Source organism: Idiotropiscis lumnitzeri, chromosome 7 (genome assembly GCF_059441095.1).
Source record: "Idiotropiscis lumnitzeri isolate Australia: NSW breed Sydney's pygmy pipehorse chromosome 7, RoL_Ilum_1.0, whole genome shotgun sequence".
Classification (NCBI taxonomy): domain Eukaryota; kingdom Metazoa; phylum Chordata; class Actinopteri; order Syngnathiformes; family Syngnathidae; genus Idiotropiscis; species Idiotropiscis lumnitzeri.
Window position 1 is genome coordinate 7,413,157 of NC_142397.1, and position 25,734 is coordinate 7,438,890.

Sequence of the window (25,734 nt, forward strand, 5' to 3'; positions counted from 1 at the left end):
TACATTGTGTCGCCGCCTATACAGCTGATCTGTCTGCGTGGAACAGATCCGCCAGTCGCCCTTGGGGAGGATGTTTTATTCATCAGCGCCCGGGTCCAGTTTCTGGAAAACTATGCCTGGGTCCTTGCACGGGGAGAGCTGAATCCTCTTTGTGGTTCAGAACAAAACATGGGGGGCAATTCCTATCTCTTTTGGTGTAATCTACACAAACGTGTCCCACAAGGCTAATTATTGCACTCAAGGATAATAAAGTCACAGTGCAATGTTCTCAAGCTGTGGAAGCAAAGTGTCAAGAGAACTTTTAATTAATATAAAACTGGGAAAGCTGTATAGCATTACCTGTGTTGAAAGCAGCTGACTCAAAGCAACCTGAGCCTTCCACAGTCCAAGCACACGTAAACTGGTATGGAAAGAACTTAGAGAAACTCAAAATCGGCCCGCTGGTTGCGCACACAACCTTGGTGACGACAGCGACGGCAGTGATGGAGGACAGTTTTGCGAAATCGACATCAGGCCGAGCCAATGAGTGCGAAAAGACACACATTAACATTAAATATTAACAAGGCACTCGGCTCGGCTCCTACGACCTGCAAAACATTGACACCTGATCAGTTGCACGCAGCACATTACTTCGCTCTATTCAAGCCAATATACGGGATGTCACTTCCCTTTCAGTGAAAGTTTCATATGCCGTTATCATGTCATCACAAAGAAAATTAATTAATTCCTCATTCAAAGGCCAAACATGATTTTGGAATGGAATGTGAGAGAACTGAGATTTGAACCCAGAACTTCTCAACTGTGAGTCAAACCATTACCATGCTGCCATAACTTCCCATCAAGTAGCTTTCATAAAGCAATACGAGCTTTGTACAAGGTCAAAGTATCATTTCCGCATCAATACAGCCACTTTTTTGGAGGATACAAAAAAACTCACTTCAAACGAACTGTCAACGGTTCAAAAATCATTTGTGTACTTTTGAGATTGGTGTTCTAGTGGTGACTCAGGTTGAATTTTTCATGGCTAATAAACTTGGAAAAACAATTTTCTTGACCTAATTTGGTCCTGCTTTCTTGCTCTTCTTCTCTGGTGGAAAAGTAAAGTCTTGGGGTTGGAGAAAATGGATGCAAGTTGGTAAACAAAAAGTTACGCAGTAATCACTCAATGATAACTTTTCAACATTAACAAAATTTTAATTGAATGTTATACATAAAACTTTAGTTTTTATCTTTTTTTGCGAAGTCAGCTAAACAAATATTTATATGTATATTTTATTAAAAAAAGGGAACATTTCAAATGTTTTAAATATTAATATTTCTTATATACAATTCAAAACAGTAAATAATAACAGTAACAATGCATTTAAAAATGTTACAAAACATAACTCTGTTTTCTTTTTTTTGTTTTTTCTTTTCTTTTCTTTTTTTTTTTAATTGGTTCCGCTTGAAAATGGGTGTGCTGATATTTGGGCGAATGTTAGCGAGGATACAAATTAGCACTCTGGAGCTGTTCTACATTCAAAAACTGACCGGAGGTGCATTCAGCTCTTTACACGCTTGAGAAAATAACACATTCAGTTTCTTTGAAATAAACTTAAAATTATTTTTTTTTATGGGGGGTGTCAAATTCCCTTCTTAAATTCAAATAAAAAAAAATAAATAAACGCAAGGAGAAGCTGAAAGTACCTCCAACTCAGTAAAGTCACTGAAACTAAAGGGCAAGGCTGTGGAGAGAAGGTGCATGTGTGTGTTTAAGTACCGGTCATTTTCTTTCTTCTTTTTTTTTTTTGCTTGCCAGTTTTTCAGGGCCGCCTCTCGAGAACCAAAACTAAACAGAACCTACCGGTGCATCAGCTAATGCGACATTCAACGACAGGACAACAGACTAGCACGAGCACAGTCTACACACTTCTTCCCTTGTCTTCTTTTTCTTCGTCTACTATCACTTTCAGCACTCGCAAAAAGGCAAAAAAAAAAAGTCCTTCGGGGGGAGCCTCAGCCGTTCAGAAGCCGCTGTGGCGCTCCGTTCCTGGCTGCCTTGAGTGAGGAATCTGGACACAATAAATGAAAACAAGGAGGAATCAGAGAGCTGAATTGGATCTTTTACTTGAACTATAATTCCTGGAACTTCCTGTTGGTTCATTTCAACCGCACAAATGTTACCCGGGAAATTTCGGAGCACCGTTCTGTTTGAACTTGGGCTAAAAGCATTTGAAAAAACGAATCAAATAAACGCATTTGTTTTCCCCAAAATATTTTAATAAGGGATTATTTTTTTCAAGGTTCTCTACCCATGTATTTAAAAAAAAAAAGAAAAAAAAGCTGTGACTAACACACCCATGTATAATACGCGCTCCACCCAAATCACACTTAAAAAGCATTTTTTTTTCTCTGTACTTGTGAATAATACGGTCCCATCATTTGAACTTTATGATCAGAGTGAAAAATATGAATGGCATACCAATAAATTGTGAATGCTTAGAAATCCAGGTTCAAAATATACTCCTCTTTTAAACTAGTTTTCAAATAATTGAATATTTTATTATTTTAAAAATATTTGCTTTTATATCTTGTATTATATTTTAAATGTTGTAATTTTAATTAAAGTATATGTGAAGGATCTTCGAATTACACTGTGAATGAAATGTGCCATTAAAAAAAAAAATTATTATTGTATTGAAAACATTGAAATACCGTGGAAAATCTAATTACGACCTATCCCACTTTTTGGAATCATTGTTTGTGTTCAAAACAATTTGCGCTATTTACGGGATTTCACAGTAACTCCGATCATGTTCCATGAGACGTTAACATGTCGACACTTAAACAATAAACTTACACTCTATAAATAAATAAGATATACATCGGCATTTTTTCGTCTCCTGCCTGCATCTCAAAATGTCATTTTTGAGAGTTGACAAAAAACATTTGATTTGATGAATACTTGCTGTGTGTAGCGTGCACATCTAAAGTACGAATGGATCATTGAGACAACAATTCCCACAAATCTTCCCCAAACTTTCCTAATTGCGGGATGAAGATCCCGTCGTCTCTACACATATAGAGATGCCAGGGAATGGTCATGGTGGTTAAGTGAGTGAAAATGAGAGTGACGACGTACCGGTCTTAGACAGAGTGGAAAGAGAGCTGTTAGAGAGAGAGGTGGCGCTGGAGGCGAGAACGCGTTTTTGCAGCTGCAAGTTGGAGAAAACAAGTACAAGGACAGCAATAGGAACAATAATGCCACATGACACGAGAGATGACAACAATGGATGTTGCGTCAGAAAAAAGACAACAACCTGCTCGTTCATGATGGCACACAGTTCGCTCAGCATGTCCCTGTAGTGAGCTCTCATCTCCTCTTGGTACTCCAACTGGTCCTCCTTGATCAGACGCTCGTTCACATCCAACGCCTGGCCGCAGGCTTCAGCAAACTGCCTGCATGCAGGGGAAAAAAAAAAAAGCAGAGACAATATTAAGTCTTTGGGCGGCATTCACGTAAAAGATTTATTGATGATTACTAAAATATGGAATGAAGTAGAGACTAACTTTTTTTCTGTCATGGTCGTTTCTGTGTTTTAGTTGTCATAAAACAGAATATTCTTTGACCCCAATTCTTGAAATTTGCTAGCACTCAATTGGTTCTCTTTTTTGAAAGTGGCTGGCATTGAAAGAGTAAATGTTGCATAAATTGGCATCATTTTCGTATTTTATAACAGGCGCTATTTCGTGCCAAGCACCGACAGTACGTTAAACTGAAGGAACTCAGGAGAGAAGCTTCTTGATGTACTTAGCCGGCATCTTTATATCTTTTTGGGTGGGCATCATCACTCAGAGTCTCCTCATTGCACGAGCTTCGGTCGCAATACACCTCAAATAGCAGTCCATTGTATTTTTAATCTGATACATCTTGACCGAAAGACAATCTTTGTATGATGGAGAGGAGCTAAGTTTAGCCTGGGTTGTTGGTAGAAGTTAGAGTTTACATGCACTTTTGGAGTATTTTATTTTCCTCAAATTTTCTCAGGGTAATGTTGTAATATGGGTTTGAAATGATATAAGGGCGTTGGGATCATAGTTTGTTGATTATTTATGATTTAAACTACTAATAAAGGCAATCAAACTTTTTTTTTTGTCAGTTTCTCACATTTTCTTACTAATCACTGACAGCATCAGACATACCTGAAGATCTCCTTCAGTAGTTTAACCTGGTTGTCTGGATACTTCTTGGCATTCTTCTCCTCTAAAAATGCCCTAGCATACGCCATTGGGCCTGCATTGACCTGATTTAAAAAAATAAATAAATAAATTAAAAAAAAAAAAAGATGATATGAGGCAAGAGACAAAACTTCAAATCCTGTAAACGCGTGCGCTTTCTGAACAGAACAAGAAGACGCACTTTGGCACTGACGCTCCCCTGCAATTTGAGCTGCAGTCGGATCATGTCCACTTCCTCCATGTTGCACAGCTGGTTGAGCTCAGAGACTTTACGGGACATCTCGTCGATGGCCACTTCGATGGGGTTCATCTCCGTACTCTGCTGCTCCACCACCTGGATGCGCTTTTTGAGGTACGGGAAGCTGGAACTCGCTGAGAAAAGGCAGACAAAAGGTATTTCAAACAATGCTTCAGCGGTGTGTATAAATAAATAAAATACATACCAAAGAAATATATATATATATAAATATTTATTTTTTTGGGGTGTTACAGTCAACTTGCAGTGGGGTGAAAAGTAGGACAGGGATCCAGCAGATCCAATGAATGCTGAAAAGATGTTTATGTGGCTCATTACCACCCCCTTTAGGCCTGGAGTGGCAAATGCTAATTTTTAAATCACCCACGCATGTGCTTTTTTGGCATCGTCTTTGTTTGATAAAAGGATCGTATTCCAAAGTGAAAAAAATGCGCAAATGGAGAAAATGCTCACTCGTTAAAATCGTGCGCCGCTTGCACTGCTCCTCCACGTCGCCGTGCTTCTTCCCAGAGAGCGTGAAAGGCGTCTCAAACACAAAGCGGTTAATGTTGTGATGCCTCTCAAAGTCCGTCCTTTTGTCCTGCTGTTCCTTCTCGTCGAAGTAAGGCAGCACGTACGTCACCTGAATGTACGCAAACTTTGGGTCCAGGTCTTTGGGATTGACCTAATGGAGAAAACAGACCTATGAAGCGATGCGTTACCTTCTCCAAATAATGACATCACTGACCTTATTGGAATCCTGGATCATTTTGACATTGTCCGCACCAAATTTGTCAGAGTAGAGTTTGAGCAACCTCTGAGAGATCTCGGACAGCCCGGTCAGCTTTGGCTCCTTGTAGATAAACTCCTTGCTCTCTTCTTCCTCAAAGAACCCCTACCAGTACACACATGCATAATCACAAAATGTGTTTCATTTTAATATCACATGTGTAGCACACATTCGTTGCCGTTGTGTTACAATCGGGATAACAAAAGTGTTAAATTCCCAAAGTGAATGAGGTTTATTTGTCATAACGTCCCGGTCAATGTTGAGGAGGGAAAGCAACTTTTGGATTAAAAAGGGAGTCAACTGGCACGGCAAGCTTTTGACAAACCTTCCAAAAGGGGGAGTTGATCAAGAGTTAATAGTGGCAAACGGATAGTAGAGGAGCAAAGTTGTTAGCAAACAAACCAACAAACCAAAACATTGCAACACTTACCGCAATCTTGATATAGAATAGAATAAAAATAAAAAGGAAGAAAAGAGCACAGAGAAATTAAGGACACAAAACTGTCGGTGAGCATTTTGAGGCGCTTGAATCCCATTATGGAGTGTTTAAAAAAAAAAAAAAAACACTCTAGTCATAGCAATAGAACTGATTGTATTAATTTACTTACGTTAGCGCAGAAAATAAATAAATAAATTACGATGACCTGTTCGAATTGTCACGATCTGATCTCGTACTCATGGAAAAAAATTGGGCCATAATCACAACTTTCAACTGATTGGTATCGGCTTTGCAACAAATTAATCCTGATGTAAAAAGTATTTGGCCAAATGAAGTAGAAATAGCTTAAAAAAAAAAAAAAAAAAAGAGAAAAGTGAAATCGACTTTGATAACATTAAAACAACATTTTCCGATTATATATTGTACTAATACGATGCAGAAATAATCGTTCACCTGTCCGTAGAAAGCTACGCGGTAGTAGCGTCCGAATAGCCGTTTCTCCGAGTTCACCACTTCCGTCACCTTCAGGTAAGAGCGATGGATGTCGTAGTAAAGCTCAGACAATCTCTGCACAGACAAACGCATGCGTGAAAGTGGTTCTCAAACTTTTTACACCTAGCAACTCGTCAAAATTATACTTAGCTTCAATGTAAAATCATCATGACCAAGATTAAAATGCTTTTAAAAAACTCTCAAACAGTCTATTTAATACTCATTAAATGAACATTTATTTTGTTAGAAAAAAAATAAAATTTGGATGGAAATAAATGTTCGAAAAAATGTGCCTCCAATGTGCTTAAAAGTTAAATACAACTGAAGAACTGCACTGAAAATAAAATGAACCACTCTGACATTATATACAGTATACATTAAAATATCTAGAATAATAATGAAAAAGCATTTTAAAAAAACAAGAAAAAGCGTTTTATTTTTTCAAAAAACAATAACTGAAACTGCATTTTACGTTTACTAACTAAAATCAGAGCGAAATTATGCCTCGTTTTCCTCCTTGTCAATTAATTTCTAAATTTCGTCTGTTTGAATTATCGCAAACAATCAATACCCCATAATTAAAAATAAATACTGAAACTCAGGTTTTATGAGTGAAAATAAAAAAACAAAGCATTTTCAAAAAAAAAAAAAAGGAAGTACTAATTAACCTGCTCTAAAAGCTAATTAAAACGAATTAAAAAAAAAAAAAAAAATCAAAACAAAAGTAAAAAAAAAACTACATAACAAAAAACCCCAAACCATTATAACCCTGGCAGTTAGAACATTTAACTCAGAGATACTACACCCACATACCACAAAATGACTGACAATGCTCATGATCAAACCTTGAAATCTCTCCTTTTCTCAAAAACAACAATAACAGGTTTGTTGATGTCTGCGATGAGCTCGTGTCTCTCCGACTTCCACAGGTAATCCACGCACAGCTCCAGCTGCTCCACCAAAGTGTCCTACACGCCACATAGGCTTCCATTAAGAGTAGACAGGCGGAAGTAGACGCCAGCAACCTCGAGCGAACACTGACCTCAGTGTAGGGAGTGTCTTGTGTACCCGCGTCTTCCTTCATGGCCCCCTCCTCTTTGACGTTTGGGCTGATGCACATGAAGGCCGCCCAGCCCAGAGAAAACGAAGCTGAAGTTGTGAGAATAACGATAAGGACCTCAGTGTGGGTTGAAACAATGGCAGAAGCACACCATCCAGGATTATTGTATTACAACACAATTCCTTTATTTTGTTATAAAAAGTAGCAAGGGGTGTGGCATTTTACCCAGCACTGCCCCCTTGTGTTGAGTGAAATTAATGAATGAAATTCCAAGCGCATTCGAACTGGAACATCACGTGACAAAAGCCGGAAAACAGTTGAGCCACGCAGGAAAAAAATAGGATTTAACTTTTGATTGCACATGATTAAAATGTGGCTTTTCAATCGAGAATATTCAATAATATGCGAGTTTAACACATTTTAATCATGTGCGACCAATGTCCATGTCCGAATTAGGTAAATCCAAAGACTCCAGTCTTTTTTTTCCCCGTGTATGCCTGAGTATTAGTATTTTATCTCTCCACATGTGTTTCTTCACCGTTTTCGTTCAAATAACTGATGCTTAATAGGTTAAACCAATGCTTCTCAATTATTTTGGTACGCCCAGCAAGAAGAAAACAATTGGCGCCCCCACCCCACCCTACCACCCACTCTCCACCGCAACTATGAAAAACAGCATTTTTGTTGCAAAACAAACCTACACCATAGCGTTAATACTCTCAGCTCACGGGCAAGGAGAGCGCCATTGCCACCTACTGGAGTGGATGTGCAATTACACTTTATTATAGTATGGTGGCAAAAAAAGCATGTTCACCAGGTTCACACGCGCCCCCTCAGCATTGTTCCTTGTCCTTGAAAGCTTCAGCATCCACCTGTTCAACACGTCACGACACTTCCTGTTCTGACCGACCCAAACATCCCCGCAGGCGCACACAACTCACTGTCTTGGTCTCGGGAGGTGGTTAGTAAGGAGCTACATTTAAAGACGGGACTTTCTTCAGGGGACACGCTGGATATCCGGGCCTTGTCTGCTCTCCAGTAGCCTGTTTGGTGGGAAGGGAGGATGAAGGAGGTTTACATATTTTTTTTTTTCAATGTCCACAAGCAGATAAGCAGCTTGTGTTCATCACATGCGTGCAGGGCATGCAAACCTATGCCAGACATGAGGTTCAAATGAAAAAGAATGGACACAGGGAAGAGGTGACGTGCAATATGTTAGTCTCGTAATTCGAGCGGACTTCAGCAGCAGGAATGACAAAAGTTTACTAGCAAAGAGAATTCAGCTGCATTCGCTGTGGCGTCCGACAAATGTGTTCAATGCAAACATGACACGTGAAACAACAACCCCCCCCCCTCGCCTCAGCACTCTTCCTTGATGATAAGATTGCGCAACCTTGCAGTTACCGTGTTAGCAATGAGAGAGAAAAATGGTTGGTTGATCATGACTCCTAGGTTGTAAGTGACCGTTTCTTGAAAGATGCAGACTGAAATAAATGTCATGTGAACAAAATTATTGAGACGTACCTCTAAATTAATCAATCCATCCTGTTAGTCCTTATATAGTAATTAGTCAGCATTGTAAATAGGACTGAACATTTAATTTTAATTCGACATCACAATGAAGTAGAATGCAATTTATAAAGCACAAAGGCTGCAATTTCATTTTGGGCGGTGTATATTTAATATCTTTATTCATATAGTGTCTTCCAGATATGTTAATTTCTAGGTTATAAATAAACGGGCTTTCAATTTTCAATATTTTGGCTTAAGCCGAACCTGTAAAACCCTAACTATAATGTATTGTATAATAAATCTGATTACGTATAACTGATTTATGGCTTGTATTTTGTAAAAAAAAAAAAAAAAAGGAAAGAAAATTCGGAAGAGGACCTTAAAAAATAATCACAGTGACAATGTTGAGAAAAAAAATAAACAAAAAAAAAAAAAAAAACAATTACAATATTTCTCTAAGTCGTTTAGTCCTACTTGCAAAACATTTTAGACAAACAGATACTTCCACTTTTCGGGAAACAGTTTGAGCAAGGTCCAGTCATGGCATGTCTGGATGACTTTAGTGTGGAAGAACATGCAAGCGCTGACCTGAACCACATCAAACCTTAAAATTGCCACCCAAAAAGTCTTCGCAGTTGAGTGGAAGCTTTTCAATTCCTGCTTGGTGTCCCAATACTTTTGCCCACATGGTGTGCGTGTGGATGAGCATGCAAAGGCAAACCATGCTGCGAGAGAGCTTTTTGCCGGAGTGTGTGCGTACTCACCTCTCCTCTTAAGCGACTCGGCAATCAGAGCAGAGATGTGAATGTAGCACATGGCGGCCTGTGAGAATAAAAAAAAGATGCACTGAGATGCAATTTGAATCACTTCTGGCCATCAAATCACAATTGTGTGTGTCCTCATTCGAGTAGCAGGTGAGCTGGCGCCGAGCCCAGTTGACTCGGGGTGAGAGGCGCGGGGGCACCCTGAACGGGTTGGCAGCTAATCACAGGCACATTTACTCACATTCACACCTGGGGACAATTTACAAGCAGTGAGGTTTATATTTATTTATTTATTTTTTTTAAAATGGAAAAAGCTGCATAAAATATATATATTTTTTTAAAATGAAACGTTAAAATGAGGGTGTAAAATTATGTAATAATAATACCATTGTTTATGGCTAATTTTTATCAATATTTTATTATTCATAATAACTAACATTTGATAAGAGAATTAATATTAATTAATATATTAATTCAGTATAAAATGATAAATTAATACAATTATATTTCATTTATTTTAATAACAAAATAACATCATTCTAATTTTTAACAGCAATATTTATAATTAATCTTCGGATAATTTAACCAATTACGCTGGTAAACATATTTTTAGCTTTTTCTTTCTTTCTTTTTTTTTTTTAAATAAAATTGCTTTCAAGATGAATTTCTAAATAAAATTTAGTTACGTTTTCTAGATCAAAGGTTTCCACAATAATAAAAATAATAATGTAACAATTATCTAAAAATATACTATGTCACATTTAAGAATTAAGGGCTAGGAGGTAAAATTTGTCGACAGAAAACTGATTTATTAATTTCCGCAGGGTTATTAAGGCTCTACTTAATAAAATCAATTGTTCATTTCATATTTCATTACTACAGAAATGAACAAACACATTTTAATTCAAAAACAATTTTCAAAATGAAAAAAAATTAACCAAACAATCATTTCAGGTTTCTTGACAATGTAAATGCTTGGTGTGCCAGACCCCCCCAAAAAAAGAAAAAAAAATAATCAGAGCGGGCCGTATGTGGCCTTTGTTCACCCCTGATTTTTAGTCTTCAATTAACTTGGTTTTTTTTTGGAATGCGGGAGAAAACCAGAGTACCGGGAGAAAACCCACGCAAGGGAACACACACACTCCACACGGGAGGAAAGTACCCAAACTCTCTCAAAGTACCTCGGAGAGATCGCCATTGCGGACGTGGACTTTGGCCATGCTCTCCAGCCAGGTGCGTCGCAGCTCAGGCGTGCTGGCGTATGAGTTGGCCAAACTGTATTGTAGGTCCACAAGCATTTCGGGGTCCTTCTCGTGCTCCTTCATCTGCGCCGTGGCCATCAGCACCGTCCTGACGCGCTTGGTCAGGTCTTTGACCTCGGCCGGGAAGGGAGAATTCTGCACAAAGACCAAAGCCGATGACGTTGCGCACAAATCGGCTGGCGGTCACATTATTAGGTTCGCTTTTTCATAGGACAGCGACGATGTGTTTACCTTCACAACAGAGAGAAAAAGAGGCAAAAATGTTTCTTTTTTTAATGGGATGTTAGGTGTTTTTCAATATTTTGGTGCAATTAAAAAAAAGCAGGGAAAAAAAAATAAATCGCCATTAAAAAAAAGCTAATATTAGCCAATTAACTCGACCATCCAATTAATTGGTTGGGTCTTAGTATTTCTAATCATAAAAAACGACTTATTATTATCGTGTTTACATTAAGACTTTTGAAAGATTGATTTAAGACATTTTAATGCTAAATAAGGGCTTATTTTCAGATTCAGGCATTCCTGAAAAAAATATATATTATACTTAATACAGATTGAATTCAAATTTACATGAATTTAAAAGATACAATTTTATCATTTAGAATGGTGAATATTTGTCATCTTAAGTTTGTGGCTTCCTACCACAGTCTAAGGCCCGGAATCTTTTTTCCCTCCCGTTCCAAATAAAACTGATTTTAATGGAGTTTGCATCACGACCGCGGAACTACGAGCGATTCTTTCCCAAATCACACTTGACAAAACGCCGCGCTAAAATATTTGAGCAGTCTCACCTTGAGTGGAGCATCTCCATTGGCAAAATTATTAACAATGGCCAGCGACTGCTGAAACCTCGACCCTCCAATGCCAGCATCGGCTATCAACTGACTCACTGCTTTGATCACCTAAAAGTGGTGAAGAAAAGAAGACACTTTTATCCACAATTGTATCCAAGAGGAAAATATAAAAGACTTTTTTGAGGGGCACACTAACCTGAAGATGCGAGCGCACTATAGACTTTCCCTTGGTAAACTCAAAATTCTTTCTCATGACGAAATAGAGCAGCGCCGCCGCCTCCATCTGGGTGGAGCTGGAGCGATGGTTGCAGCATTTGAGGATCTCGTAGCACAGGCAGCCGCAGAGGTCCGCCTTGCCTTGGAAGAACGCGCTGGGGAACTAAGAGGGAGAGCGGGAAAAAAAATGTCACTGGTGGTCTGTTGGAGTGGATCAATAAGCTGGTATGGGAGACCTTTTGCACAAAGAGCCTGAGCGCAGCGAAGATGTGGCGAAGGGTGGCGGTTGATTGATTAATTTGAAAGAAGAGCAAGTAGGTGTCCAGCACCTTCTTCATCAGTGCGTTCTGTCCGTCATCAAGCAGCAGCTGTTTCTGGAATCATATGCAGGGACATTTTTCAACGAGTCTGAAAAGTTTCGTTGCTTTTCCACCAGGGGGTATCAGTGTATCTCAATCTAATCTTAACGAGGTCGTATTTGGTCATCTGTCAAAATGACACAAAATAGACAATCAAAATTAAGGTATGGAGAAAAAAAAGTGCAGTACTTGTAATTTAATTCTATGAATATAATATTTTCCAATTCCGTTTTATTCATATTTACAAAATTTGACCTCCCTCTCGACAAAAAAAAGGAATGGAAAGACTTCATGTGTAGAACATGCACTTAAAAGCAACCAAGACAATATTTTTTTTTGCATCATTATTCAAAAAGCATTCCGCTGCACCTTCCCGCGTACTCGCCTTTGCCACAAGGGGGCAGTACAATTCATACATAAATGCAGCACACGTCAGGGGAAGACGTCACAACATCTTGGGAAGCTTTAGTAATTTTCCGATTAAAAACATGTGCCAGTGAATATTCTTATATTGTCTGTGGATGTGTTGCCGCACCATTTGTGTTCAAATATGAAAAATGTTAGAACTGTTATAACAAACTGCTGCTTTTTGAAAAATTCGCTGCCACCAACTAGTGCTCATGAGTAAATTTTTATCAACAAAATTTTTCTGCACCTTGCAAATATGTATTTGTAAGATTATGACCTCTTTTTCTGCTGAGTTCTACATTGCCAAACAACAATTTTGGTGATCCTAATTCGGGTAAAAAGGGCTTAATGCTAAACCGGTCCTGTGATTGAGGGGGACAACACGCACCTTATGATGGTGCACAAATAGCTCCAGAACATCGAGCACAGTGAGCGCCACCTCAGTAGACACATTGGCCTCAACATCAGTGGGACTCAAATTGTCCCCATCCTGGATAGTCCCATCTGGACATCAGACACAAAGAGCGGAATTTAATGAGGTGACTGACATTTTATTCATTGATTGGGGGAAATGTCCTACCGGTTTCCATCATCTGCAGCAGTTTGGGGTTGGTGAGGGCGTTCTTGCCCCGGATGATGGGCATGGTTTGGGAACGTGCCTGTCGGTGACCGTCGCCTCCGGAGGAGGCCATCCTGGTGGAAAGATAAGCAGACACTGTTGATTGGATTGCATTGATCTACAGGCTACAAATACTCTTCCTGGACTATTCAATCAATAAAAAATAAAATAAAATAAATAAATGACTACACTTGTGCGTAAAATGGTTGCTACAGTATAAGAGTCTATTAGCACAGTGGTGCCCAACCTTTTTGCCGCCACAGACCAACTTTTGCGGCAACCAGTGTAGGGAATGACAGGGGAGCTGGTACTTGTTGCTAATGCTAACAGCTAGGTGCTAACCAGTATTAGCTACTCACGCTGGAGACTTGTGTCGTGTTATACAATGACGGCGTAATTAACTAGCGGTTTGTTAGCGTCCTAAATTAGCGACTGAACAAGATTTGATGTCGTTAATTATGGAATGTCAATTAAAAATTAAAACTGCGATTAAGCAAGCCGACAGGTCAAAAACAGAAGTCAAGGTAGCTGTTATGCCATTCGTTGAATATGTTTGCAACTTTTTTGACAAGTTTGTCTAAATGACGGTGACCGGACAAGAAAAAAAAAGTCCTTTCTCGTTCACTCATTCACTACCATTGACGGCTAAAGACGTCAAAGATTATTATTATTTTTTTTAATTTTATTTTATTTTACTCAGCTTGTAGTGAATGAGTTAATTTGAGGATGTGTCATCTGAAGTTGCCAAAATGCTCCCATACATGCGAGTTACGTGATCCATGTGAGGTTTAAACTTCTTCTGCTGCTATTATAGTGAATGCGGAGTAATTGTGTTGCCTCAATGTGATAGCGCGCAGTGTTTTATTCATCAGCCATTCCTGGGATCGAGCCCGGCCCGAACTGTGGTGCTTGATCCGTATGGATCACGGGTCTAAAATAATCCGTTGCACCACGAGTCACGAGTCCATCACAGATAGATATAACGGAGAGAAGCCTGTCACTTTTATAAATAAGATATTGTTTAGCTTCAATTAATAAATAAACCCGAAGTACTGCAAGTTTTTTTTATCATCTGTGCATGCTGAGAACAGTTTCACATGATATAAATATGTGGTGGTCACATGACTGATGAATAAATACACAAAATGTAAATATAAGCCTGAATTTGTATTTTCTGTTTATGGAGCTTTTAGTACAATTCAAGTACGTTGTGTTAAGAGACTGGTTACCATTGCGGGAGGAGGCTTGAGGGCTGGGAGGGATGGTTAGGGACCTTCAGTGTGCCATTGGCGTGGGTGGACTGGGCCAGCTTTAGCGCCGCTGCTAGCTTCCTGTTCACGAGCCACATCACATCACAGTTAACATTAGTCGGGTTTATTAGGGAGTGTGTAAAAAGATTTTTGCAAAACATTGTATTACATTAAAGCTGATAAAAAGGCTTAATTTCACTGGTATGAGTTTACGGAAATAATGGGTAGTTATACGGACTCTTTCAAAGTATTGGATGTTAGTAGTGAACAGAGGACCGGGAATGACATTAATAAACCAAAACCAGTCAAACTGCACAGCTGAGCAGCTTCGTAATCAGGTCAAAACAAACAGATGTTTAGAATGTGTGGCGGTGTTGTTTGAGGCCTGAATGAAGCTTGATCACAACTAATGCAAACCCTTGGTCAGATAAATGACGAGACAAATAAAGTGCAGCAAGCAAGAAAATAAAGAACATGCACATACCGACTAGCTATACTTTGATTTAAGGTAAATCTAAAACGCACGTTTTTAGCGCAAAGGCCATGTGGCTGAACAAGACCGTGTGCGGGGTTTACGTAACTAGTTTTCAGAAGCAACAGACCATCGCAATGTCGTATCACATGACCTTTCATTTCAATCATTAAAGCAAAAAAATATATAAAAATAAAAAGATAATCAGTCTGCTTTCAATGAGGACCACATAAATCTGAGAATATTTAGAGGCTGATACCATGAGAATTTCGACCATTTTAAACTAACAAAAAGTCTTTTAATGATTAATCAATTCTCAAAATAATTATGGAGTCATTAGATATGCAAATAACTGTCAATTAATCGTCGCACCCCTGGCCAAAATATTACAAACAACTCCCGGGCGACCACGACAACAAGCATATACTGTCGTTAAATTAATACCTCTCTGAGAATGTAATAAAAAAACGGATCACAACTTTTGATACAACACAGTCCAGACGTCCCAAAAGTTGTGGCCGGTGAGCGTTACATTCAGCATGCATGTATCACATATTTAAAAAGTGATACAAAGACACTCCATCAATGCAATGTCACTCGCACGGCATACAGGAGGTACATGCACAAAACATGAATACAGCAATGCACGTCTGTGTTATGCACGTGTAAAACAAACAACCCCCCCCCCCCCCAAAAAAAAAAAAAATAGAACAGCAATTCAATCATTGCTCAAATTAATAACTGAATGGTTGACAGATAGTTTGGCCGCAAACGCTGCCTTTGTAATTCATCCCGCGGCAACTTCAACGGGAGTCAGCCGAGCATCAAACGGGGACCAGCAGCGAGGCAGACGCGGGGTGTGTATCCCCCTTGGCCCTCTATCACAGACGAATGTTAAGTAGCTCACAGTCTCCCAGACAGGCTGTGCTACATCTGAGAGTGAGCTTCACTTGCAGCTATCTTTACTCTCATAATGCTCTGGCGCCGTATAAGCCGCGTGTTGCCTCAGCCTGCGTGGTATCGCGGAGAGTGGGAGCTAATTTAATTAGCCGGGGTGGAACCAGAAGATGGCGGGAGGGCGGCCAGTGGCTCGGTTCCAGTAGTCTCGCAAACACAAATCGGGGAAAACAACCCCCACGGCGTGCTTGCCAAATACTACACTACAAGTTCCAGCTGTGCTTCAAACACAACAGCGAGACGGACGCCCCCTCCCCGTTTTCATCCCTCATCCCTCGTCTCGGGTGTGCACACGCATACGCAAGCACACATTAGTGTTGCCGCTTCACCTGCGTTTGTATACGAGCGCCATGAATAACGCATGCTCCGGTCGACATGTGGATGTATGTTGACTTAATAAGGCGATGGCATGTGTGCAGCGTTGTTGCAATTAAAAAGGAGGCGTACCTGGCGATGTGGCGTTTGCCCATGAATCTGAAATGCTGCAGACAGAGCCTAAACAAAAGGAAATGCACAAAAACGCAACACGATTACAGTTTATTGCTTCAAAACTGAGCGCACATAGTTCATTTATTGCGGGCGGGGGGGGGGGGGGGTCAAATTCATTTTTGTGGACGGGCCACTTTGTAGTTACGGTTTCCCTCAGAGGGCGGTTATGACTGTGAACTCATATAAATGTACGTTATCACGTACACAACAAATTGTCGGAAAGCCAGATTGAAATCAGAAGCCAGTAATTGTTTGTTCAACAATTCTTCAATTTATTTTAAAAGGGGAGGATTGGTAACAAATAAAGGGCAATAACTCATATCGCAATGTTGAAAATGTGCTAGAAACAGGAAGTTGACACACGGAATTTGCCCTTTGCGGGCCTCATAAAATGCTGTTGCGGGCCAGATCTGGCCCCCGGGCCTTGAGTGTAACACCTGTGATTGAGCGCATTCCTCTGACCCCCTCATTAACTTTTTCTCAATAAGACTGACCGCGTAATGCAACGCTTGTTACTTTCTCAGAGTGCACTCAACAACGAAGAAAGATAAACGCTTACTCTAGTATTTTAAAGAAGTCCGAGATCTCTTGGTGGATGGCCCGGTGCCAGTAGGACACCAGCACATCTGCAAAAAAAGACAAGGCAAAAATGTGGTGATGCTATTAGAGTGAGACTTATATAAATAATCATTTCATTCTTACAAATGAGCATTAGCGGCACATTGGGGGGAAAAAAACTACAATTATATGAATAGTTAATTATATATTCCCTGATTAAAAGAATAGAGAGAGTACAACAGATGAGTGTGAGACTGAAAAAAGTCACAATGGCATGAGTGTTCGGTCTATTAAAAGGTAAAGTCAAAATAACGCAATGATAATTTAATAAATAAATCTATAATAATAATAATAATAATAAATATATAATATAGGAGTATAAAATAAAATATAAATAATAATAAAAAAGCTTATATGCTCGAAATAAAGACAATCAATCGATAATATGACTTGAATATCTGCCCTGTGACTGGCTGGCGACCAGTTCAGGGTGTAGTGCGCCTTTCGCCCGTAGTCAGCTGGGATAGGCTCCAGCACCCTCCCGCGACCCTGTACAGGATAAGCGGTGTGGATGATGATGATGATGACTTGAATATAAATATAAAGAAAAAGTGTTGCCACAGTATTAAAGTCTTTTCATTTTAGTTTCATTCAACGTGGCTCTAAAACGCCTTGGCAGAAAAGCGGAGTCAAGAGTCTTCGACCAAAACATTTCATGAATAATCAGCGCTTGGGAGTTCCTTCTTACCTTCAGATATGGTTTTCATGATGTGCAGGAAGCACATGAGGAGGCTGCGCGTCTCCGCCTGGTCCAGCTTGTCACAGCGCGACCCGTAGCCGATGAGCGACTGGGGACGGGCAAACTGAGCATATACAAACACGAGGAAACACGGTCAAATATATTCAACAGGCAATAAACGAAAAACCATGATTTGGGGAGATTGTATGACAAAGTTTCAAAACGCCCCATTGCAAAAATGCAGACCTAAAATCTGTGTTTATTTTTTTAGTTCAATAAATCAAACATCCAAACAGAACCTCTACTGCAAATCATCACAACAAGCACTTCTCACCTTCTCACATCCATCCATCTTCTCACTGTTCCTGTCACTGTTACTCGGGTTGGAGTCCACACTGATCAGGGAGCCCCGAGAGTCCGCCTGGTTGCCCGTAGCAACTGCCAAAGATGAGAAAGCTAGTGGAGGGAATACGAGGGGGTGTCAGCGACCTCATTTACACTTTTTTTTTTTGTTTATACTTCCGGGAAAATGCTGTAGCACACACTACCTGTAATGGAGTTGAGCACCTCTTTGGAGAAGGAAGCATCTACCGAGTTGCCGTGGCGAGTAACAGGGAGAGTCCCTCCGGCCACGCCACCCCCGACGCTGAGGTCGTCTCGAGAGCCCTGCGAGTTAGTCGGTGAACCTCAGCTTACAGCTTTGTAGTCATACAAGCGTGTTGTTCTGTGTAATTTACCTGATCACTAGCGGTCAAGTAAATGGGGAAAAGGTCCCTGAGGAAAAAGCGAGGCATGTTGTCCAGGATCAGACCATACAGAGGCAGGTAAAGAGATGCGATTCTTGCCTGCTTCTCCTGGAAATAATCATAAAAAAAAATTAATAAATACATAAAAATAAAAAAACACACATACAGTGTCTTAGTAGCTCGGGATGTAACGATTCACTCAAGCTCCGATTTGATGTGATTTTCGATTTGGTTAGTTTTTTTTTTTTTTGTCATTTTTTCCCCCAAAAATGAATAACTAATTTTATGACTAAAATGTGTTTTTATTTTAACATCTATATTTTGTCCTTAGTACAAAGAGTGACTTTTTGGAACAAAAAAAAAATAAAATTAATAAATAATTTTGACTGTTCAATATTTTGTTAGTGCATTTTGAGTCACATAAGAAAAGAAAAAAACATAATACATCTTTATCCAAATTGTTACCAAAAAGAATGTGATGAAACCGAACGGGTTGTTCTTTCATTCACCAGACCTGTGTAATCATTTATGTAAACCGGCAACTGTACTGTTCATATATTTTATGAGTCATATTGTGAAAACTGCTCAAAAAAAAAAAAACTATTGCAGACTTAAAACTCATGCACAGTACAGGATGACCTGAGTTCCAAAAAAAAGATGCCAACCATAATTACAAACAGCAGAGCAATTGTCTACTCTCCTGTGCTCCAATTTGTAACGGCAACAGATGTCTGGATTGGGTTTCATTTAGTTGCACTACATTTAGGTTAAATGATGAGCCATGTTCAGCTATTCAGTGCATTCCAGACAACTGAGAAACGAGAAATTCAAGAACAAGCCCTGAGACCGGATTTGACGGCGATGAAGAAAACAATGAAAGCGTTATATTCAGCTGCATCTGTTGGCAGCGCTGGTGTAGGAGTTAGATGCTGACGCCTTTCAAGCAGACCGTAATAAATTTATTGTAGTCATTTGATTAAACAACAGTAGATATTACCTCACCTTAGCACCGAAATTCCGTCCAAATACTTTTCATTTCGTACATTGCGAAAGTGCCATGAATACACAGCGTTGCTCGTGCAGCAAGAATGAAGAATGTTATTCTGTCCTCACTGAGCCTGCTTTCATTTTTTAAATGACAAATTTGATAAAAAAAATAAAAAGGGATCACGACCGGAGGTGGATTTTAGTCCAGCCCTCGTGCCATCATAAGAAGGTAAGCGGATTTGAATAGTAAATAAAGCAGCTAATGTTTAAAGGGATTGATGTGATGAGATGAGTTTTTTCTACCTTGGTGGCATAGCGAGCATCCAGGGAGTGTTTGGCCATGAGGGTCTTGAGCGTGGCCAAAGCCAGGTGCCTGAGGTCCTGCTCATCCTGCAAGGCGAGCCCCAGTTCTCGTAACAACAAGCCTGTGAGAAAGTGCTTCCTGCAGAACTCTCCGGTCAGGTTGTACTCTGGCACCGAGGCTGCAATACAAAACACACACATTTGCATTCCGTGAGGTAGTGCCAAAATTAACTCAATAAATACGCCATGAAACGTTTCGGTAAAATTGCCATAAATTAAATAAACGTTTCGTTAATTAATTAAATATGGAATTAAATAAATAAACGTGTCATTCATTAATTAAATTACCAATTATTATATGTATAAAAAAAAATCTATATCTTTATTTCTGTATTTAATTAATTATTTTTGCATTTTAATTAATTTAATTACACATATTATAAAGACTAACATGTTTTTTCAAAAAACGACATTTTCTCAGTCTCAGAATTGTATTTTCAATCATTCGTTTTGGACACACAAACGAGAGTGCACATATTTACCATGAGTGCTTTGTGGCTCTGGGGATGCATGGTCTGATATGGACACAAACATCAAGAAAGAAGTGACAGGGTAGGAAAGAGAGAGAGACAGCTTGTTACCGTCATAGACAAATGTCAGTGAGGGTGTGTTAAGACAAACGGTAAATGGCTCCGTCTATCACCTGAGATGCGAGCGGAGGGCAGGGGCAGGTTGAGGGGGATGTAGTGCTCGTGGTTGCACACCTCTCTCAGGAACTCAAACTTCAGCTCGCATAACATCTGCAGAACACAAGAGAGATTGGATTCATGGCACAAAGTGGACTTTCTTGTTTTTTTATGTTTTTTTTTTTTTTAATGAGTTTCTGTTGACGAGTCGACCTTGCTGTCAGTTGCAGTGATCATGTTGATGTAGTTGCTGATTAATTTGAAGGTGAGACCTCGGTCCATCAGGGTGAAGCAACGCTGCAGGGACGCAAGTCACAAAACAATCATGTGAGTGTACATTATGCATTTGTACTTCTTATCCTGGCCAGAGTTCTAATAGTTTTCATTTTACTAAATTGTAACTATTTTTAGAGCAAGATTATGAAGTTTATATTAGATTTATATTTCGATTTAGTTGAGTTTTTACTAGTTTTAGTATTAGATTTAGTTTTTTAAAAATTGATACCTGGAGTAAAAAAATCAAAATAAAATCACTATGCATTGAGTAATAAAGTAACGTAATGTAAACAACAACCGACGACCTTTTTGTATAGCTGTACAGTAAAACTAAAATAAATCACAAAAGCTCATGTACGAAATTAATTAAACATTAAAACGAAGGACAATTTTACTCAAATTAAACATTAAACAAATGTAGTTTCAAAATGTTCTTTTTTAAGCACTCCCCATTTTATTTTGCTTCATTTTCAGACTTTGAATTGGTTGCCAGTTGATCACCAGGCATGAATAGCGACACATAACCATTCACACCGTCACTTTTGTGGCAACCTTTGAGATTGCCTGGTGTGTGTTTCACAGTCACTCAGCTGTGATGAGCCCCAAGTAAAACCCCACCTTGACAAAAGCTGCCACGGCTGAGTTGGCACTGCGCGACTCCTCAGCCAAGTCTTTGTACTTCCAGAAGATGTGTTCCGACACTTTTTCCACCAGAGTCTCCACGCGGCTCTGGTAGGACGAAGGGAAACGCTGCGGCCTGGGGAGCTGGCGTGAACAGATGGAATATCACTCGGCACTGACCGCTGATGGAATATTGACGGCATCAGAACGCCGGCCGGCCTACCTTTAACTTGTCTCCGTCCACCAAATGTTGGGCCATGGACTTGACAATGAGTTCAAAGAAGAACCAAGAAAACTGAAAAGAGATGTCATCATAACAGCCCATATGTCCATCGGTATTTAGAATCACTTGATGAAGTTGTGAGAGACTAACCTTCAAGACGTTCCTAACTGCTGCTTGCTCGTTACTTTGCAGGTCAAAGGTCATTCCTTTAGCCAACTCCTCATGCACCGTCCTGAAGCCGTGGGCCTCTGATTTGAACACATACTGCACACGCACACACACGCACACAGAGTTAATTCTCGCTGCGCACAATGGGCAGGGAGAGTGCCACTGCCAACTACTGGAGTGGAGCTGCAATTACACTTTAATGTAGTACAACGAAAAAAAAAAACATGTTCCCCAGGCTCACACGGCCCGCCCCGCTATTTGAGAAGAACTGCAATAGCACCATCAATGAGAGTGGATGGAACATCTGCCTCACAGTTGAGAGGCTCCGGGTTCTAATCCTACAACAGCGTTGGGTTTGGATTTGAGCTGCATATTGAATAAAATTGTAATCGACGTCACAAAGTCATCGAAATCAAATTTCAAATCACAAATGTGGGATAGGCTCCAGCTCACTCGCGACCCGATGCGAACAAGCAGCACAGAAAAAAGATGCATGCTTCAAGACACAAATAATCAACTCCACAAAACTAACACCTATCATTTAAGTGATTATTGCGTTTGTCCAGTGAAAAACAAACAAACACATGCGAGCTATTATTACACTTAAGTCATTCAGTAAGATAATTGAAGGACAGTATAGCATTTGCCCATGAATAGCAGCTCACTCCATTCATGTTACAGTGAATTACACCCCATTCGCCGTCCTTCCTTTTCACAGAGAGGACACACACAGAGAAGTGAATATCGTGCCAATCTGTTACCACGGCAGCAACACTTCCATTTAGTGCTGCGAGCCCTCCCGCTATTCGTCTCTGCCACAAGCTCGTCCAAGTTCCGCAGCATTTTTACGACATTGCGGCCGACATGAAACGGCTCTTGTGGTTCCTCTTGCTCGCCGCGCTAATTCTCTTTATGATTCCCACCCCCACCTCCCACCTCAAAACAAGCAGGCCTTGTGTTTCTCATTGAGATGGCTCCATATCCCTCTCAATTAGCTTCTCTTCTTCTTCCTCCGCTTTCTCTGCATGCGTGTTTGCATACTTTTCCGGGGCGTGTGGCCGCCGGCGTGCTTTTGCCAGCTCCTACACGCAAATATCTGCACATGCAAACACATAAAGCCCCTATTCTGCGTGTGTGTTTTTTTTTTTCGTCTGCAAATCAAACTGTCTGTGAAGTCATTCCGGAGCCTTGTGGAAGACAAAAGCTATTAAATCATCGAGTGATTTCCACGTGCGAGGCACACCTGCTCCCAGGGATCATTAAATGTATCCCACACATGCTAAAGGTCAGTGTGAAACATACCTTAATATATGAGTGCAGATAGTGATCAAGGTTTTCCTCGTGGCATTTGGAAACAATGTGGACCAGCACTCTGGAGAAAAAAATAAAATACTGTTTGTCTTTGATATTGAACACAGACTATTCAAGGTGAAAAATTATAGTCAAAGAAAAAAAATCAGTCAACATAAAAATTATTGTATCGAGTCAATTGTGCGTAGATACAAATTGTGGGTGTAACCAAAAAACGTGCCTTCATATGTGTGTGAGACTGACATGTTCCTATTCTTCTCAGCTGCCGATACGACTCTTCTGATTGAAGAGTATAAAACTCTGCCTAGCAACAAGGGCACGTGGGCAGAAAATAAAAATCTGCGCTATCTTGTTCATCTGCGTGCAGCACCTGTTCAACAACACCAGAGTGCAATCTTCACCTAAAGCGACGGTTACACGTACCGATAATTGAGCCAAATTTGTAAAAATATGGCATTTTGGCAACTTAAGGTGAGCGAGTCCTCTAATTAATGAGAAAAGATTTTTTTTGTCTCTTTTCCCGACACGTCAGACATGTCAAGGAAGCTACAAACATACTCAAAGAACACGCCGCCAACGCAATAGGTAACTTCAAAATAAAGCTTAATAAACAATACATTGAGTCATTAATGCCAATGCAGTAGCCTCAGCTAACTTTTACTTTGAAGATGAACCTCATGGTGGCGTAACGGCTAACTTGACTTCCGTTTTCGACCTTTCGGCTTGCGTTATCGCAGATTTAATTGACATTACATAATTGCTACAACGCCATCTCGAAATCTTATTCAGTAGCTAATTTAGGACGCTAACAAACCGCTAATTAATTACGCCGCCATTGTATGACAGGATACAAATCTCCGCCGTTAGTGGCTAATACTGTTAGCATTAGCAACAAGTGCCAGCTCACCCCACAAAAGTTATAAACTTGTATGAATCAGTCCGCGGCGGAAAAAAGGTTGGGGACCACGGACAGAGTATTTCGGGAGGTGTCTCAACAAGAGTGAGACGTTTTTGTATATTTGTATATTCGACTTTAGACTGTCAGCTCATTGTCAACGCTGCCATAAAAAGCGCGTAGTGGCATCGTTCACCTGGTGGTGGCAGTAGTGACCTCATCATTATCATTCTGAGTCAGGACCTTGAAGAGCTGGTTGAAAAGCACCGGCAGAAATCGGATGATCACTGGGATTCTGTCCATACTGAGGAGACCCTGGAAGAGGGTGGAAAAGAAAAAGGAGGGAGACGTTGACAAGAGCAAGGGAGGGTAAAATAAATAAAGCTCATAAACCGCTCGGAGGAGGAAAGGAAAAGTCTGACACGCTAATGTTTCTCTGATTAGATGCGGAACAGTTTTTTTTAAATAAATAAATGAGGATAGGAATTTTTCCCTCTAACCTTCAGGCAGTTGAGGAAGTTGGAGGTAGGAGGTAGCGAGAGGTCCAGCTCTCTTTTCTGGCACTGTTGGAAGAAGCGATTCAGGTGGGGGTCCTGGCGCCAAGACGAGACAAACGCAGCAGAATCACTTCCAAGTTAAAAGCTGGAATCATTCCTTTTTAAGTAACTATAAACTTGTACTGTACAGTATATTCCCAACTCAAAAGTGTAATACAACAAGGAAGCGATTAGCAAAGCAGATGTGGTTCAGTTCGGCTCTAAAAATCATGAAGCCAGGCATATGGCATTCGCCACTTGGAGATATTCGAATGTTACCTGAGTGTATACAGTTGACACGACATTAGTTGACACTTTGAAGATGGCCTTTGCCCCATCGACCCATTTTACATCAGCTCCATTCTGTCAAGACAAAAAATGCAGAAGATGTAAGGGGATCATCAAAGTTCAATTTAGATTTATAATAATAAGTCTCTACTGGGGCTCAGAATCCCAAAAATGTTCCGATACTGTAACGACATTACTTAAAAGGAGAAGTCAAATCAAATTTTTTCTTTACAAGAATATGTGCTACGTGACCCTACTTGTCTAAACGCCGTACTCTGATTAATATTGTATTTGTGGAACATGAATTTAGCTTTAAATGAGGCAAAAAATTTTTCACAATTTTCTTTATATAATCTTATATTAGGGCTGTGTAATTAATTGGATTTCAATTATGATTTTTACACTCAACGATTACAAAATTGGCATAATCGTAAAAAAATAAAATAAAAAAATAACGGAGGACACTTCGCTCACCTGTATGCATCAAGATCAACATCTTACCTTGGTGTTGTTGGCCTCTTTGATGGCCAGGTAACCAGGGGGCAGGTTACTAGAAACCGAAATGTTGAACTCCTGAGATGACAGACGACCTTCTTTGAGGAGAGGTAGCCAAGCGTAGCCCACTGACAAGAGTCACAAACACAAAATTGAAGCAAAATAACAAGACGGTACCTTGAAGCGCTACATGCTAACGATGCTCACCGGGAGTCTCCAGAGCTTCTTTCCTCTTCGCGTTGGTCTTAGCGTTGATGTCACATGTGACATGGTAAAATGAGAAAAGCAAATGGTGCTTTTCGTGAAGTTGGGTCGGGAGCTCGAGCTTCACCTGTGTTGGCAGGGATGGAACGGATGTGTTCTTGCTGACAACGTGACCGTTTTTTTCCATGTAACGACATGAGCCTACCTCATCATAGAAGTCAGGGTTTTGAGAGTGATGCAGGACGGTGGAACAGGCGGCTGAGGTGAACACCGGACCACCCGGCTTGCCATAAATGCACTGGACGGACAAATAAAATGACGTTCGGCTGTCGTTTCAACTACAAAGACAAAATGTGGACTTG

General features: G+C 40.1%; 1 protein-coding gene across 6 annotated transcripts in view; it reads right to left on the reverse strand.

Moving 5' to 3' along the window:
* Window positions 1–1,169: 1,169 nt before the first annotated feature.
* Window positions 1,170–25,734, reverse strand: part of dock10 (dedicator of cytokinesis 10) — a 60,567-nt gene continuing 36,002 nt past the window's right edge. For 5 of the 6 annotated variants that reach the window (XM_088299895.1, XM_088299892.1, XM_088299896.1 and 2 more), the window contains 39 exons: window positions 25,578–25,670; window positions 25,376–25,499; window positions 25,175–25,296; window positions 24,665–24,748; window positions 24,350–24,442; window positions 24,046–24,164; window positions 22,946–23,015; window positions 21,626–21,739; window positions 21,476–21,547; window positions 21,250–21,396; window positions 20,569–20,652; window positions 20,373–20,469; window positions 20,212–20,244; window positions 19,670–19,848; window positions 18,371–18,487; window positions 18,182–18,299; window positions 17,968–18,089; window positions 17,643–17,757; window positions 16,896–16,962; window positions 16,295–16,342; window positions 14,398–14,499; window positions 13,130–13,242; window positions 12,938–13,053; window positions 12,019–12,156; window positions 11,763–11,945; window positions 11,564–11,674; window positions 10,692–10,907; window positions 9,511–9,568; window positions 8,176–8,277; window positions 7,217–7,323; window positions 7,020–7,142; window positions 6,136–6,249; window positions 5,202–5,348; window positions 4,928–5,138; window positions 4,400–4,590; window positions 4,183–4,283; window positions 3,300–3,438; window positions 3,122–3,194; window positions 1,170–2,051 (listed from right to left, as the gene is read on the reverse strand). In XM_088299895.1, coding sequence (XP_088156021.1) covers window positions 1,996–2,051; window positions 3,122–3,194; window positions 3,300–3,438; window positions 4,183–4,283; window positions 4,400–4,590; window positions 4,928–5,138; window positions 5,202–5,348; window positions 6,136–6,249; window positions 7,020–7,142; window positions 7,217–7,323; window positions 8,176–8,277; window positions 9,511–9,568; window positions 10,692–10,907; window positions 11,564–11,674; window positions 11,763–11,945; window positions 12,019–12,156; window positions 12,938–13,053; window positions 13,130–13,242; window positions 14,398–14,499; window positions 16,295–16,342; window positions 16,896–16,962; window positions 17,643–17,757; window positions 17,968–18,089; window positions 18,182–18,299; window positions 18,371–18,487; window positions 19,670–19,848; window positions 20,212–20,244; window positions 20,373–20,469; window positions 20,569–20,652; window positions 21,250–21,396; window positions 21,476–21,547; window positions 21,626–21,739; window positions 22,946–23,015; window positions 24,046–24,164; window positions 24,350–24,442; window positions 24,665–24,748; window positions 25,175–25,296; window positions 25,376–25,499; window positions 25,578–25,670 — 4,419 coding nt within the window. In that variant the 3' untranslated portion in view covers window positions 1,170–1,995. The remainder of the gene's footprint in view (window positions 2,052–3,121; window positions 3,195–3,299; window positions 3,439–4,182; window positions 4,284–4,399; window positions 4,591–4,927; window positions 5,139–5,201; window positions 5,349–6,135; window positions 6,250–7,019; window positions 7,143–7,216; window positions 7,324–8,175; window positions 8,278–9,510; window positions 9,569–10,691; window positions 10,908–11,563; window positions 11,675–11,762; window positions 11,946–12,018; window positions 12,157–12,937; window positions 13,054–13,129; window positions 13,243–14,397; window positions 14,500–16,294; window positions 16,343–16,895; window positions 16,963–17,642; window positions 17,758–17,967; window positions 18,090–18,181; window positions 18,300–18,370; window positions 18,488–19,669; window positions 19,849–20,211; window positions 20,245–20,372; window positions 20,470–20,568; window positions 20,653–21,249; window positions 21,397–21,475; window positions 21,548–21,625; window positions 21,740–22,945; window positions 23,016–24,045; window positions 24,165–24,349; window positions 24,443–24,664; window positions 24,749–25,174; window positions 25,297–25,375; window positions 25,500–25,577; window positions 25,671–25,734) is intronic. The other variant, XM_088299893.1, reaches the window with a different exon arrangement.